General features: G+C 42.1%; 2 protein-coding genes across 8 annotated transcripts in view; one reads left to right on the top strand and one right to left on the bottom strand.

Annotated features, from left to right (window-relative positions):
- The first annotated feature begins 1102 nt into the window (after window positions 1-1102).
- LOC118090311 (transmembrane protein 14C) lies at window positions 1103-7186 on the top strand. The gene is made up of 6 exons (XM_035125914.3): window positions 1103-1161; window positions 3248-3373; window positions 4157-4233; window positions 5240-5341; window positions 6233-6320; window positions 6516-7186. Exons 3-6 carry the CDS (start codon window positions 4158-4160, stop codon window positions 6571-6573), a joined length of 324 nt encoding a protein of 107 aa, XP_034981805.1. The 5' UTR covers window positions 1103-1161; window positions 3248-3373; window position 4157; the 3' UTR covers window positions 6574-7186.
- Window positions 7187-8561: 1375 nt separating this feature from the next.
- Window positions 8562-15945, bottom strand: part of MAK (male germ cell associated kinase) — a 28635-nt gene continuing 21251 nt past the window's right edge. For 3 of the 7 annotated variants that reach the window (XM_035125909.3, XM_060277976.2, XM_088675172.1), the window contains 2 exons: window positions 15402-15524; window positions 8562-10680 (listed from right to left, as the gene is read on the bottom strand). In XM_035125909.3, coding sequence (XP_034981800.2) covers window positions 10517-10680; window positions 15402-15524 — 287 coding nt within the window. In that variant the 3' untranslated portion in view covers window positions 8562-10516. Of the gene's footprint in view, window positions 10681-13948; window positions 14056-15401; window positions 15525-15945 lie in introns of those variants that run through there. The other 4 variants (XM_088675170.1, XM_088675168.1, XM_088675171.1 and 1 more) reach the window with 2 other exon arrangements.

The following is a 15945-nucleotide window of genomic DNA, read 5'->3' on the forward strand; positions in this document are numbered from 1 at the left end:
ATATTCTAGCTTGCTCTACTCAAATAATTATTGGATATTAAGGAGTTAAAGGCACAGGAGCTTATTCTGGCACTGGAAAGGAATTTCCTCCTATCCTTTTATAATCTGCAAACAAAGGATCATTTTTTCATGGCTCCGAGCTTATGAGGAGAGTGTGAGATTCCCACGCATGCATATCTAGTTGCATTTGGTCAAAGGTCCTCAGTTTGCAGTTGTAATTTGTTTTGTGGAAACAAGACAGGTGGGGCGAGGCTGAAATTGCTTTTGAATTGAGAAGCTTCATCCCTTGACCTTCCAATGCCATTAAAACCCAAGAAGAAAAAGGCCAGTTCCCATCCTCAAGCACATCTGCTTGGACATACAGTAGTTGGTTCCATCCCTAGGGGAAAGGGCCATAGTTCATTGGTAGGTAATCTGCCTTGCATGCAGAAGGGCCCAGTTTCAATCCCCGGCACTTCCATGAAGGACTAGGTATAGGGCTGCCATAGCCAGGATTTGGCAGTAGTAATCAGTGCCTGGGCAGAAATCACTTTAAAAACAGACAGACAGACAGACAGACAGACAGACAGACAGACAGACAGACAGACAAGTCTGGGAAAATCCAGACACATTGCAACCCATGTCGGAAGTGTAGATTTTGCATAATTTATTTTAGAATAGCTTAAAAACTTCAATTTATTTTGGGAGATTTTTCAAAAAACAAACAAACAAAAAACCAAACAAAAAACCCCCCAAAGCTCAATAACTTTGCCCCCCCCCAAAAAAAACCACCTGGAGAGCCATTGCCGCTCAGTGTAGACAGTACTGAACTAGGTGGACCAGGGGTCTGATTCATTGAATTGTAGAGCTGGAAGGGAACCCAAGGATCATTCTAGTCCAACCCCCTGCAATGCAGGAATAAAATCTGAACCAGCAACAACAACAAGGGACGGCAGCTACGCAAGAGAATCACCGCACTGACAGTGCTTGGCTCCTGAACTCCGGACAGAGTGCCGCTCGTCCCTCGCTCCCGAGCACGGAAACTTCGGGCGTGCTGCTGGTTGCCCACGCTTGCGCGCTCCCGCAGCGCAGGGGACTCTGGGAAACCGAGTAGCTCGGCGTCAGTGGGGGAGGGGGAGCGTCCCAGGCAATCCTCGCGCTGTGCGCCCTTGCAGGAAGAAGGTCAGTCTGGGGCGCTACGCTGTGCGCTCCGTTGCAGCCGGGGGGGGGGGGCTCATTTGCCTTTGCTGCATGCATCTTCATTCTGAGTTACAATTTGGCGTTGGAGGAGTAGGAACTATGGAATCCGCCCACATTCCGCCCCATTGCAATGGTCTATGGCTGCCTGTTGCGAATGTGGGGCGATCAAGCCAAAGTGGTGGATTTGCTTGCTATGGGGGGGGGGGGGGAGAAAGAGATTCCCTACTTTTCAGGTGCATCGGGGCAGCTTGCTGCATTGGGCACGCTGCCCTCGCTTGCAGGAAGCACCAGATCATCGCGAAGGTTTTGCAGCCGGCTAGACTCAGCCGGTCTCCGCCCATTGGCCGGCCTATTTATTATTAGCCCATCTAAAGGTCGCGAGTTACAGTTCTGCTGCCGCCGGGATACAGTTGTTCTCTCTCCCGAATACTGACTGTTTCCTTACTGGGTGCTACATTGTTTTAGACTCTAGATCAGGGATAGGCAAACTTCGCCCTCCATATGTTTTGGGACTACAACTCCCATCATCCCTGACCGCTGGTCCTGTTAGCTAGGGATGATGGGAGTTGTAGTCCCAAAACATCTGGAGGCCCGAGAGGCTCTGTGCCCCGGAACAGGCGCAGCAGGGTGTGGAAGGGGTTAACTTTCCCCTTGCCACAACTTGTCTCAAGGTGCTTTCTGGTGGTTCACCTAATGCCAGCTGTTTTGCTGAGGTCCTCGCACCTGTTTTAGGTGAGCTTTGCTGGTTCTGACCCAGAAAAGCATTTAGAATCATAGAATTGTAGAGTTGGAAGGGACCCCAAGGGTCGTCTAGTCCAACCCCCTGCAATGCAGAATTCTCAGCTAAATCATCCATGACAAGATGACCATCCAACCTCTGCTTAAAAAGCTCCAAGGAAGGAGAGTCCACAACCTCCCAAGGGTGTCTGTTCCACTGTCGAACTTTTCTTGCTGTCAGAAAGTTTTTCCTGATGTTTAGTTGGAATCTCCTTTCTTGTGAAGCCATTGGTTCTTTTTGCGTTCTGAAGCAATAGTGCCTTTTTCTGGATTACTTCACACAGAATAGTCATGCTTGTCACCAGAGCCTGAGTAGACTTCGTATATTTTAAACGCGACTGCAGGGATTCTAGACTGCAAGAAGAAGACTGGTCAACCCACCCAGAATGAATTAAGGATTAAGCTCAGTATTAGAGCATGATTGTGGGTTTGTGGGTTTGAGCCCCACATTGGGCAAAAGGTTCATGCATTGCAGGGGGTTAGATTACAACTCTGATTATTAGCTCCTTTCTCGCTGTGTAGTGGTCCCCTCTTTGTGCCTTTCCCCTGACATAAAATTTTAATTTTAATAAATGGATGTTTTCTTTTTTTACACTCTGATTTCACCTGCAGATTTATAAACTGTAGTCAGGGGTAGATAAGCTACTGTTGTTTCATGACCTTCAGTTCCCCTGTGGTGGGACTCATTCATTGGTACGGTTTTGTTCCCACCCACCTTCTTCCAAGGACATCAAAGCAGCGCTCTCGCCTCAACAAATCTGCATTCTGCTGTGTCAAAGTGTTGTGTTGGGAAGGTCACTTTCCCTAACATGGTAAGATCTGTCTTACAATGGAACTGACTGCAAAGAGGTAATGGTGGAGTTTCCCTTCCTGGAGGTCTTCAAGCCAAGGCTGTGAAGCCCTCTGGATTGAACTAAGCAGGCCACCAGGCACCCCCCAATTCTCTGATTTAGGCATCATCACCAGTAGGGAATGGCATGGTAGGGATGCGACACTCACCTGACCTCTCTCTCTGGCTGCATCACTGCTGCATACCTGGACAGAAAGGGGGAGACGAGGGGAGCAGTGATGGTGGCAAGATCAGTGCAGTGCAAATGCACCAGTGGAGCCAAGCCAGTGCTCCTGCTGCCATGTTTGCACTGCACTGGCCTGGCTCTTGTTGACATGTCATGGTGATACTTGGTAGTTCTTAAATTTGCAAGTGAAATCCAAGTGTAAAACAAGTATATGCAAACATATCAGGGCATGGAATGTTTACCTTTTTATCCTGTTGCCCTTGCCCCCTCTTCAGCCTCCTCTGTGCAACATCACCTTCAAGAGAGGAGAGAGAGGAGAAACATAAAGATAAGGACGTAGTGCTGTAAAAGAACCACGTGACCTTGGGAAGTGGAACCACGTGCCCCTAGCAAACAAACAGGTGAGATGAAAGTCAGAGGAAGGTGAAAGGTCATTTTTGTTCTGAGTTACCTTCCACTGCCCCTTGCAAGAAGATGGGTCTGTAGCCCCTAAGCTTGCCTCTTGTGTGACTGTGCATGCAATACTCCAATGCATGCTAAATAAGGGTATGTGTACAGTGCATTTAGACCTGGGAAATATTGTGTTCATTTTCCTGATTATAAGGCTAGCACTTCTGTCCCATTTGCTAATACCGGTATATCATTCACAGTGCCTGTCACATTCTGGAACTGTGGCTTTTTGATCAACATACTGGCAGGTCATGTTAAATTTCATTCGCTAGTAGGCGTGACGTGACACAACAACAAATGACATTGGGCAGTGTACCTACTCCCCCACTCTTTCCGCACATACATGCTTCTGTTCCCCTATGATTCCCCCATGAAAACAGTGGGGGAGGCATGCTGGTATTGTGCCCCACATTTCATCACTTAATGCCTGCGATTTTCTGGGCTAATGGGGGTTGCAGACATCTTTTTTTCTGGAAGCAATTAACACAGAAATGGGTGCTAACATTCCATTATATTCCACTCCAAAAGCATTTTTTTACCTTGTGTGAAAGCTCGGATATAATGTATTTAATAAGTTTGATGAATGACTGAGGCATTGCAGCCTCCATTTTTAATTAAGGTTTATAGTCATGAAATCCTTCCACATCAGCTCAGCTGAAAATATTTGAACACAGGGAAAGAGGGGGGATGTTCCTGGATTTCACATGTGCTGCATTTTCATCTTTATGTTCCAGAATGAGTACGGACTGGCTTGGCTACGGTTACGCAGCACTGGTTGCTTCAGGTGGAGTAATTGGCTATGCAAAAGCAGGTATAGTATTAAGAAGTCAGACCCTTTTTCTGTTTTCTCCATCCTTCATTCAGCATTATGACATGGATATTTGTGCTTCGTAGCCTTTGCTGGTACAGTACAATAATTTTTAGTATGCACGTAGTATATGGCAGTAAAGGCATGTGGTCCTCATTGTGCCAAACATTCAGGGATAGGTATCAGCAATATAGCAATGCCAGCATTTTGCAATATAACATGCTGCAGTTTGCTTTCTTCCATGATGCATAGTCCCCATTGATTTGTTGCGGGAGCAAATAAATAAATCACAAAAACTCAGAACTCACTACATTCACATTATCACCGAATGTTGTGAGATTCAGGACAGACAAAATCATTTATTCACACAGCACATTAAAATCATTATTTCAATTATTATTTTAAAAGCAGCATGAACATGTATTTTTTAATTGTACTTAAAAAAAATTAAGCATGTGTTTTCTTCCCTGGGACCATTTGGTTAACGGTTCATTATAGTTTTCCCAAATAAGGTTAACTATGGACTCGGCACCCACAAGATGTAATGTCCCTTCACTGTCTTTTCTCAAAAAGAAATAACTAGTTTGTAGATTTAATAATGGAACTCGCTTCCCAGAGGACCTCATTAGGCCGCCTCTGTTCTTCCTTGTCGACAAATTATTTTTCTGTTCCAGGAGCCTTTCAGGGGAGTTTTAATTGCTGTTGGCTAGCTTGCCTTGAAAAGGGGCCTGTTGCTGGTAATTTCAGCGACTTTAAATTAATTTATTATGTGCTGCTTTTATTCTTTTTTAGGATTCCAGTTTTAACAGCAGTATTATTTTGTCTGTTGTGACATGCAGTGAAGTAAAAAATTCTAACAGAAACTGAATGGCCAGCCCCTGTTCATTTGCATTTGTGTCCTCCCTCACTTTAGTAAGCCTGTCAATGCTGAAGAAGTCCAAGGGAGTTTTGCTGCTGAGGCTGAAACTACTCCTTGACCTTCCACAATCCTCTTGTACTTTTACTCTAGGTAGCGTTCCTTCTCTCGCTGCTGGTCTCTTGTTTGGTGGTTTAGCAGGCGTGGGTGCTTACCAGCAGTCTCAGGATCCGAAGAATGTTTGGCTTTCTTTGAGTAAGCATTTTATTTAGATTTATTTGACCAAAACAACAACCCACCCAATGTGATTCCTTCTTCTGCAATGAAACACAATGTAGAGCCAGAAATTGCAGAATTTGGCGGTTTGATGTAAGGAATTCTAAAGTTCCTTATGCAGGCTTGGGCTGTGGTCCAAACTTGACCTGATGTCTGATGGTATTGGGTGATTCATAGGTTGGCGGTCCCAACCTCATTGAAAGTGTCCTGCAGAGGGATGCCCACCCCTGGATCCAGTTTCCTATCCCTTGTCAGGAAAAGGGGTGGATGGGGGAAGGGGATTTGTGGGGTTGTATCACCCATGAGGCAGGGCTGGGAGAAGAGGAAGGGTCCAGGTGGTCAGAGAGAGGAGAGCAGGCAGGGAAAGAGTTGTGCTGTCTCCAAGGACAAGGAGGGGCTTAAAGTGGGGGCAGCAGCAGCAGCACCAGCAGCTGGAGCTGCTACGCAGAGGTCTCCAGTTGCTTACATGCACTACATCAGATGAGGGGGGTTAAGTGAATTGGAGGGGGTGCCATTGTGCTGTTGCTCCAATGGTCCAGGTTGCAGCACAAATCTGAAGAGGGAGGTGCCCAGATAGCTATTTAGCAGGAGCAGTGCATAATTACTGCAATTTAGGAGCTGATGTAATAGTTGCCAATAAAGAACCAAACTTTCCAACACTTGTCTTCATTGGAGCTGCGTGTGCTCAGGGGACACCCCTCGTCTTAAGGCACAGGACGTAACAATTTGGCAAAGACTAGACAGGTCTAGGGCTGCATGGGGGAAGCACCTGGGGATCTTATGCACCCAACCTTCAGCTCCACCGAACAAAATGCAGGATGTAAATGTAACACTCGAATAAAGCTTTGGCTTGTGATTTCCCCCCATTAGTTGCTTCTGGAACCTTAACTGGTGTGATGGGAATGAGGTTCTATAACTCCAGGAAATTCATGCCTGCAGGGTTAATTGCTGGTGCCAGGTACAAAATTCCACTTTCCTTCTCCATCTTTCCTGTCATGAACTATTATTCGGTTTAATGGAATGTGGGTACCCGTAAGATATAGTTAACACAGTCATAACATGGACTCGTCATTATCGTAAACTACAGTGAAACATTTAGATTATAGTTCTGTGCTGTTTACTGAAATGTTGGTTTGTGTTTGAATTTAAACAGTCTGTTGATGGTGGGGAAACTTGGACTACAGCTGATGGAGAAACCCCTCCAGCCATAAGCGTGCAACAAATAAAAAGCAAATAAAGTACCTGAAGCAAATAAAGTATCTGAAGACAGCTTTCAAGCCACATAAAAACAGCTGAAGTTTTGGGCTTCTTAAAATATTGTTAGCATCTGGAGAAGATACCTAACTACAGAAGCAGTGCTTTTCAATGTGACCAGCATTTTATCTCTATTAGCTCCTTTTGCACAATTCTAAAGTGTCATAGCCACAAAATTACAGCTTCCACATCACACTTTTTAAATTAAAAAAAATGTACACATTTCTTCCCATAGCCCTGTGCACTTGAAGATTGTGAACGGGGAAAAAGTGGCAGTGATAACCACTGTTGCTGCTGTGTTATCTAGCATAAATACTTCCTTAACTTGGATCATATGTCACTTCTCTGTCTTGACAAACTGAAATTTCTGATGCTGCATAGAGGGACTTCTTAGTATAAATTTGTATCTGTACTTACAGGGCTACTATCAAGGTGACTAATTTTGTTTAAGTGTCTACAAATATTATATATGTTTTAAAAATCAGGTGAAAGTTTGCTAAATCTGTTTAAAAAAAGATATTGGATAAATGGTTTATTTACTACTAATAAAAAAACAATTAGTTCTAAGTACCTTTCAGGGTGGAAGGCAGATTTTGTTTTGCGCGTCTCTGTGTGGATGGGTGTGTTTTACTTGCGGGCTTCCCTTGGTCAGCAGTACCTAAAAATATACTATTCAGGTAAAGATACTAAATGCTTACACAGATATATGTTGATGATTAATTGCCTTTAAAGAGATTATGGTACTGATCTAGTGATTATGTGGGTGCTGTGATATATCCATAGTAGTTGAATGGAATGAATATATTCCCCCAATATTGCATGAGGATAGCACTGCATTGCAGCCACTGAAGCGGGGGGGGGGGAATGTTTTTATAATGGTCCAGAAAGACCCTAAAAGCAGATAAAGAACAGTACTAAATGGCTTCATGAATACATAACCCCTTGCTGCCGAAGTAGCAGGAGAGCTGCTTCTTCCTTCGTCTGATTCCAGGCAATTTTAATCACACCGTAAACATAAGCGGTCCAGAAATGATCACAATGACAGCTTTCTAAGTTTTCAAAATTTCCTGCCGCAACCAACATCTCAACTTTGAAGTCATGCACCCCTATTAGCATAGGGGCTTTGGCCCCCACAGTAAAATATTTGAGGAGGCCATCCACCCCCCAAAGTTAATGGGTACTGCCATTCAAATGGTGTGTGTGCATTGTGTTATGTGATCAAGTATGTGGGGTGGGGCTTACCTGGGCCCCCACAATATTTTATTCAAGTTGGCACCCCTGCTGTACCATTTCCCAGAAACTAAGCATGAAATCACACGTTCTAAAGGACACTGCCACAATGCCCCCTCTCTCCATAACATCATTTACCCTGAGGGTTGAGGTCAATTTCATGTTTCCATCCTAGCCCTGCCTAGGGGGAAAACACACATAAGAATTATGTCAAGGTACAAAACAGGTCATTACAGGGATGGAACAGGTTCTCTGTAAATGTATAGTTTCAATCCAAAAGTTAAGTAAGACGTATGTGTGTGTGTGTGTGTGTGTGTGTGTGTGTGTTCGTTCTAATGGAAGACTATTATAGTCTTGTGTATCTGAGAAGTTAACTTTATTATAAAAGAAAATGATTTTCAGCTGAAAACACCCCAGTCAGAAAGGCAAGTTCCTTGCTTTTTACTAACATACAAACCTGTAGATGGATACCTACAATATAGCATTTCAGTGAAACTGCATAAACCTGGAGAGACTGAAACCCCACTTAACACGAGGGAACTAGTACAGTATTAGTCTGATGTTCCTGCAACTCTGCATAGGAACATAATATTGCCTGCACAGCAGCAGCTTAGATAAACTACTGAATTAATATAATCACTTGCCCCTTTTTGCTACTAGTTAAGTGTGCTTTAACATGAAAACCTTGAATAAACACATCGGTAAACTATTCAAATTATGAAAATGTGTTCAAGTGTTATAGCTTAAATCCTAATTCAAGCCTCAAATCAACCAATAAATAGTCTACAACAGAACTGTACATTAAAAAATACATAAAAATACATGTTAGCCTGCAAATTTAACATTTTACAAGTTAAAAATATACAATACATGCTACTTTTTAAACTTTGGATTGTCAGGTTTAATACATTACATATCATAACATTTAGCAGTTAAAGCAGCAGACCTTACATAGCTCTCCACAGTTTGGATCTCTGTTGTCTAGTATATTAGCAAATCTACTAAAAAGAGAAATATACTGAAATAGCACATAGGTTTTGGGCCACTGTGTACTTTATGGCATCCAAAAGGGGGAAAGGAGGTCATAAATGTGTCCCTGGCCAGATAATGCAGCTAACTCTATGCTACGAGATTTCAACGATAAACACACTTCAGGAACCGGTAAGAAATTCTATAGTTGTTCGACTTTGGTTACCAGGCGAAGGCACTACAGTAAGTGGGACTAACTAAAGTTTCTGATTCAACAAAATCAGTGAAGAGTTAAAAAACAACAACACTAAAAACCCACAGTGGCCTAGACTTCCCGCAGACAATTTGTGACAAAACACCAGAATTCTGGTTCCATAAAGGTGGGGATAAAAGTTGCCTGCAGAGCACAAAGATTAAAGATCTTCAGTCAGTAATTACAATTTATTTCCTGGCTTGGCAATTATGCTAAACCTACTGAGTAGGAAACCAGGTTTCCTCAACACCATTCACAGGTTGTATTTCTTAATCACAGGATTAAACTTGCAAATGATCTCCAAGAAAACTTTCACCTCAATCCAGGGGTTCCTTAGGGTTCCAGTGCTCCTGTTCACACATCTTTTGTGCAATTCATTGCACTGTCATGCAGAGGTAACAACCGCCACATACATGTATCCTGTACACTTTTGCACATAACAGTCTGGGGACTAGAGCAAAAATGCTGTACAGATGAATCTCTTCCCTACTCACTTGTAAGTCAGACCCAGAGACAAGCTCTATACATTGGTCACTAGTTAAATAGTTTACAAGGTTTATAGCCTTCACAATACTTCTGCAGGATTGACATGCAAGGAGGGGTCCCATGGCTGCATAATACAACATGAGATGGGCTCTTGGGGATGTGTCACCTTTGTAAAACACTTATTTTAGTGGAGTCGCTGACTACAGATGGCCGAGGTGGGAAATCTGTGGCCCTCTAGATGTTGTTGGCTAGGATGTTGGAAGTTGCGAGCCCAGCAACATCTCAAAGGCTGCAGCTTCCTCACCCCTGACATGCAGATTCACTCTCTGCAAACAGAAAGGTAGTTAAGGACATAGAGCAACCCAAAACAAAGTCAAATGGCTGTTGTTTAGTTCTGGACCCTTTGATGCTAGCTAGACAATGCAATAGATTCTTCTCCAGAAATCATTTTGGCTTTCATTGTTCAAATCTGATTTTATCTGTAAAGGTTCTGGAAGCAACATCTGTTTGAAAGTCACTCTTTACACCCTACATTTTGCACACCTGCTGTTCTCCACATAGAAACGACTCACAGTTGCTCAATGGCAAACATGTGCATTTGCTTTTTTATGTCACTTAAAAACATTTTTAAAAGGAAACATCAAAGGGATCCAATAAAAACTTACCTAGAAAGAGTTGAAATACCCATTAGTTTTGGCAATATACTTTATAGAATACTTTGTAATGTAAACAAAATTAAAAAACAACAACAACCCTACCTTAGAGACACTATTTTGAAGAATGCTTTCTAAGTAAAATGTATTTATTATTATTTCCCCCCTAGAGGTAATAAAATACAGGCTCTCGGTTCTTTCCAGAATTGATATTCTATTAGTAGAAACGTGCTTTAAAGTGTCCCGGAAGTAAATGAAGGGAAGTGTATAACAGTCACAGTAAAGCATACATAGTGGGCGCAAGCCCTCCTATCGATGCCCGCCATACTTGGCCACCCAGTCGGTCCTTCCATGGATGGGTTGCACCGGAGGCGGGCGAGTTAAAATGTTCATGCCTTTCGCTGCTGGGTTGTATGTCGGCCCTGGTAACTGGGAACGAGCAGCTTTCGTTTTCCAAGCATATTCTGCATATTCTGAATAAAAAAAACACAAAAGTCAATATAAGCCAGAATCAAGTGGCTAAAACTTCTCTCTCTGTTAAACAGAGTAATTGGTTTTTTATTTTAATAAATTTATAGTACACAATACCGAACATTACTATTCACACAAAAGGGGGACAATATACTCTAGCTGTAATAGCACACATTGGTAATGAGCAGAGAAGGGAAAGAAGGGTGTTTATCTTCACTTTTTGCTGATGTAATGGCATATATGTCGCTACCAAAGCCACACAAATAATCACCTATGCCAAAACCACAGAGTTCTACAGCAGTACAAGGACAGACAGCAAAGCAGCCTCAAATTAAGCTATTTCATACCTGGATAGTTTGGTTGTCTGTATCAGTGTTAGAAACTCAGATAAATATATAAGCTAGGTGCCAAATGGCTCCTTAAACCAGGGTTACAGTTGCCAAAATGGAATGCCTAGTTGCCATTTGGAGCCAGATGGCTTGGAAGTCACATTTTTCAATACAACTTTTGGGTTCCTGAAATTTACTTTGATTGCGCAGATAAAATATAATGGATATATTTCTATAGGATGTGTTGTTAGCGTGTGAAAACAGTCAAGATCCAAGGATCCCCGGGCATGCACCTCCAGATGGTGGAGACATAAGGCACCATCCTGGCACCCTGGTTGCAAGTGGCCAATAGCCAGGAGCAAAATGCACCTGGCGCCTGGCAAATTTCAAACACTGGCCTGTATCGCTACAAATGGGCATGTCTCTGGACCTCGTCATCCAGCAATACCTTAAATTATAGAACACATTTACTTTTTGCTATCACTCACAAGTGCCTAAATACCTATGAACCTACAAAACACATCTCTACAAAGAGCATGAATAAACATACACAACTCATTCAAATGCTATGGAAACAAACCTTTAATAGCATCAACATACTAAATATTGCCTTATACAAGTTTTTATACTGTCATATTACCGCACCCGCCTTATTAAACAAGCATACAGAATCCAATAACTGTCCACACAACCAAAACATATAAATGCAGGTATGGAATTCCTTTCTAAGCTAACTTTAAATCATTCTTCAAACATACCAACTGGACTAACAAAAGCACTTCTCAAAATCTTAATGAGTGTTTTCCTCACCGTGGCTATTAAACTTCTTTTCCTTAGCTTCTCCATTATTTACTCTTCCCAAGAAGTTTGATCAAACTTGACATATGCCATGGGCTTATCTTAAAGTAGATGTGAAGAGTACAATCAGAACAAACCTATACTCAAGTCCAACTGCATTCAGTGGAGCTTACTTCCCAGTAAGTGTGTATGGGAATGGTGCCTAACCTATCATTTTCAAGCACTGCTTGAAATAAAATTAAAAACTAGATGCACAGCCCTAGGCAAGCCTCTTTCCTATCAGGCAGCAAAGGTGATGTTGCTGAGAATGGTACCCAGCCATGGAGCATGGCAGACGATTTCTGGACCTGCCTAATCCAAAGCTTCCCAGAAGATAGAGAACTCCAGGTTGAATTCACTTGCACTACCAAGAATTGCCAGCCTGTTCTTCTGAGTACCACCCACACAGACCAGCAAAAGAATAGTAATAATTTATTATTTATACCCCAGCCACTCTGGGCGGCTTCCAACAAAATATTAAAATACAATAGTCCTTAGATATTAAAAGCTTCCCTAAACAGGGCTGCCTTCAGATGTCTTTCAGCTTAAGGCAGATAAGCATTGCTTTGTTTGCTTGTTCATTAAGAAGTGTGAATATTGGCACTCAACTCCAAAAGAATAGAAAAGTCTCAGTTTATCATTCTCTGACGTTTCTAATCCATCATCCCACATACTACGGGCAGGGACTCCAGGGACAGGAGGAGAGAAAAGCAATGTTGCCAGAGATATGCTCGGATTCAGCAAGTGCCTTTGAGGTCTTATTATAATGAGTGCTTCCCCCCCAGGGGGTACTCGCAGTACCAGCACCTCTTTTGTTGTTGTTAAAAAGTGTGGCACTTACTGTAACAACCTCATGGTGAGTACCGGCGCCTATTTTTCTAGAAAAAAAGCACTGATTATAATAAAGTGGTATACAAATCTTGTGAAAGAATGAAGTAAGTTCAGTGGCAATTTGCACTCATCGCTTGTGGCACTGAAAGACAACTGCTCATAGGAGCCACGAGGGGCTGTCCCTTTGCCCCCCCCAAAAAAATATTTGCGGGGCCCAGGGCACCCCCCCCCCCCGAGTTGATGGGCATTGCCATTCAAATGGTGTGTGTGGAGTCTTTTGTCTTTTGTCAATTATCCAGGGAGGGGCTTACCCAGGCCCTTCAATATTATTTTCAAGTTGGTACCAGTGCAACTACATATAATGAAGGTGATCCACTCTGCACATTTCAGCCAGCATTTGCCTGGAAGTGCTTTCCATGAGGCAGCAGATTCAAACCCGTAAACTTTTATCAACAGGGTATGCTGGATACTGTGCTTTATTCATGCTCCTCATTACATCACCATCAGTTCTAAACAATTTATTTATCACACATCTTCCTAATTTTACCTTTCTTTGTGTCACAGATAGTAGGAAGCTCTGACAGGCAAAATAAATGAAGTAATTAAAAGTGAGAACATGACGAGAAAAATAAACATGTTTGCTGCATAAAGTGGGAGGAGAAAGCTAGAATACAATAGAATAGTTAAATCTTTCCCTCTGGGTGCTACAGAAAAAGATTCCTGACAGAGCTTCTGTTCAATTAATAGCTGCACGATGGGCAGAAATTCAGGGTACCACGTTTTCCATACCATGGCGATTTAATGGGGAAACTGTAGCTGTTGGTATTTCTGAACACCAGGTAGCCATTATAGAATCAATCTCTCTTTCAGGAAAAAAAAAGCTGGTGGGCAGGGGGGAAACTAGCAACCCTAGTTATGGGGCAAGGATTTCCACTGGTAACGGCATTCCTAAAGGATGCGAGTCAAGGAATAGTTTTCTCCAACAAGCAATCAACAACCTCTAGTCCATGCATGTGAATGGATAGAGACAAATCCATTATGTGGAGACAGTTAAAAGACGACTAGATATGGCACTAGCCAGACAGCACATTTTGTGGACTAAGGGCTACAGAAATTGATGTGCCTCACACACTAGATCTGTAGTGAGTTGGGATACCCATCTCTCACTCTGCCTTTGATGTTTGTGGTTTTAAATGGTGGTTTTTCCCTTGTTGCAACTGTCAAGGCCCAAGCAGAATAAGGATGTGGGACCTTTTCACCCACTATGGCAGTACCTAAGTTTCCTACCTCAAGACTGCTCTGCCCACACCCTGGGTCCGCTCTCTCTCTCTAAAAAGCCACTTCCACAGCCCTTATATCCAGGTGGAGATAACGAGCCACCTGCAAATAGCGAGTCAGTAAAACACACAAAGTTCTAGATCACCTTCCGAAACATGGGAGCGCCAAGTATTCCCAGCTTACCCCTTTGTAAACTTAAGCCCTTGTCAAAATAAAAATACACCAGCATCATGAAGGTAATTCTGAAGAGTATAACATAAAATGCGTGTCCGGTATCTATAGAATATTCATTACTTTAAACAGGTATAGTGGCCAAGTGGTCCTGGAAGGTGAAGTAACAGGTTGCCAACTGTTCAGTTCACCTCTATAGGTTGTGATTTGATCAATGGCAATTGGCAAAGGATAAATTTTATCTCAACACCATGAAAAGTTTCACCTGCCAATTCTCTGCATATCACCCCGCTTTTAAAAATCAACAGCTACAGGGTCCGGCTGAAGACTTGGCAACCCCAGGGTGAAGTTTCATTTAGTCTTAAAGTGCTGTAGTCTGCACATCTATTACTGGGCACTTAATCAAGGAAATTTGTGAACTTCCGATTCTTGCTTTTATGGTGCTTTAAAAAATACTCTCCAATTAATTGGCGGTTCTTTTGCAAAGGAGTTTCAGGTGTGTATGACTTATCACAGACCATAAAGTAATACATTATTAGCCACACTTTAATATGGAGCCAAATCTTTATCTGCTGTAAAAAAATAAACAAACGCCCTATAATGTTTTTAAACAGAAAGCCAATGTTAATGCTCAGTGGCAGTTGTGGAATTTACTGTTAACAAGATAAATGTCCTTTATTAACCTAGAATTACAACTAGAAAGCTTCTTTCTTTCTTTTTGCTAGCTCTTACATAATGAGATAGATGTGAACTTTAAATAATTGCCAATAGGAATCAAAACTAAATATGCCAAGCTGAAGTGGTTTTAATATGAAAGTGGGAAAATGTATGCTTGAGAATAGTTTTATCACTGTAGTTCAGTTCAGTTAGTTATGGGTGGTGTGTATGCTACTCAATAACAAAGTTATATTTGTGTCTTACAACAAAGAAAACAATTTAGATACAAAATTAGATACAAAATTATAAAATCAAGACAACTAAAAAACAAAAACACATCTCATCACACACTCAAAATTAAAACCTTTGCAAGACCAGTCTAATGTTTCAGACATGATACATTAAGGGTGGTATTCAATTAAGTGTTATTCAGAATAAACCTACTGAAATTAATGGAGCATAGTCGTGTTCATTAATTTCAATGGGTCTGGTCTTGAGAAAAACCTTAAGCATAGCCATAGTGATCTGGCCCAAATCCTTACAGCAAGCCTGAGAGAGAGAGACTTCAGAAACACGTGATGGTTTGTTTCACTATAGATAAGACAATAAGGCAATCTTACCAGTCGCTGATGGACCAAGAGGTGCTAGTTGTATCCTTTGACCAGCTGAACCAACCTCCTTTTTGTGAAAGGAAGGAATATATCCAGTGGTATTGTAAGCAGCTCCTACAAAGCCAGGATTTCCTGTGGAAAGGAACAAAGTTAAAAAATAAATAAACCAGGGGGTTTCAAGCACCCAGCACATTCTTCCAAAGATCTGAAGGATCATTTTAGGACTGTACTAGTCATTCAGAGCCATTCAAAGATGTGTTCACTTTTCAAAAATTTATACAAGTTAGTATATTCTTCTTGCCTAGAAACTTAGATGCAAGGGAAAAGTTTTCTGTGTATCATAACCATCCCCAGATAGACTGGTACATACAAAACTGGTACAAAGAATTATCAGTGGAATTAGATGCAAGCGTTATGTCTTACATAAAGTGCAGGCAAACCACAAGACAGTAGAAATGCTGTGACAGAAAGCTGCTCAATACAAAACCCCCAATGATCAGTGAGTGCACCAAATCCAGCTTTATTCTCTCCAGGTCTTACTGGTTCATTCTTC

Source organism: Zootoca vivipara, chromosome 8 (genome assembly GCF_965207765.1).
Source record: "Zootoca vivipara chromosome 8, rZooViv2.hap1.1, whole genome shotgun sequence".
Taxonomy (NCBI): Eukaryota; Metazoa; Chordata; class Lepidosauria; order Squamata; family Lacertidae; genus Zootoca; species Zootoca vivipara.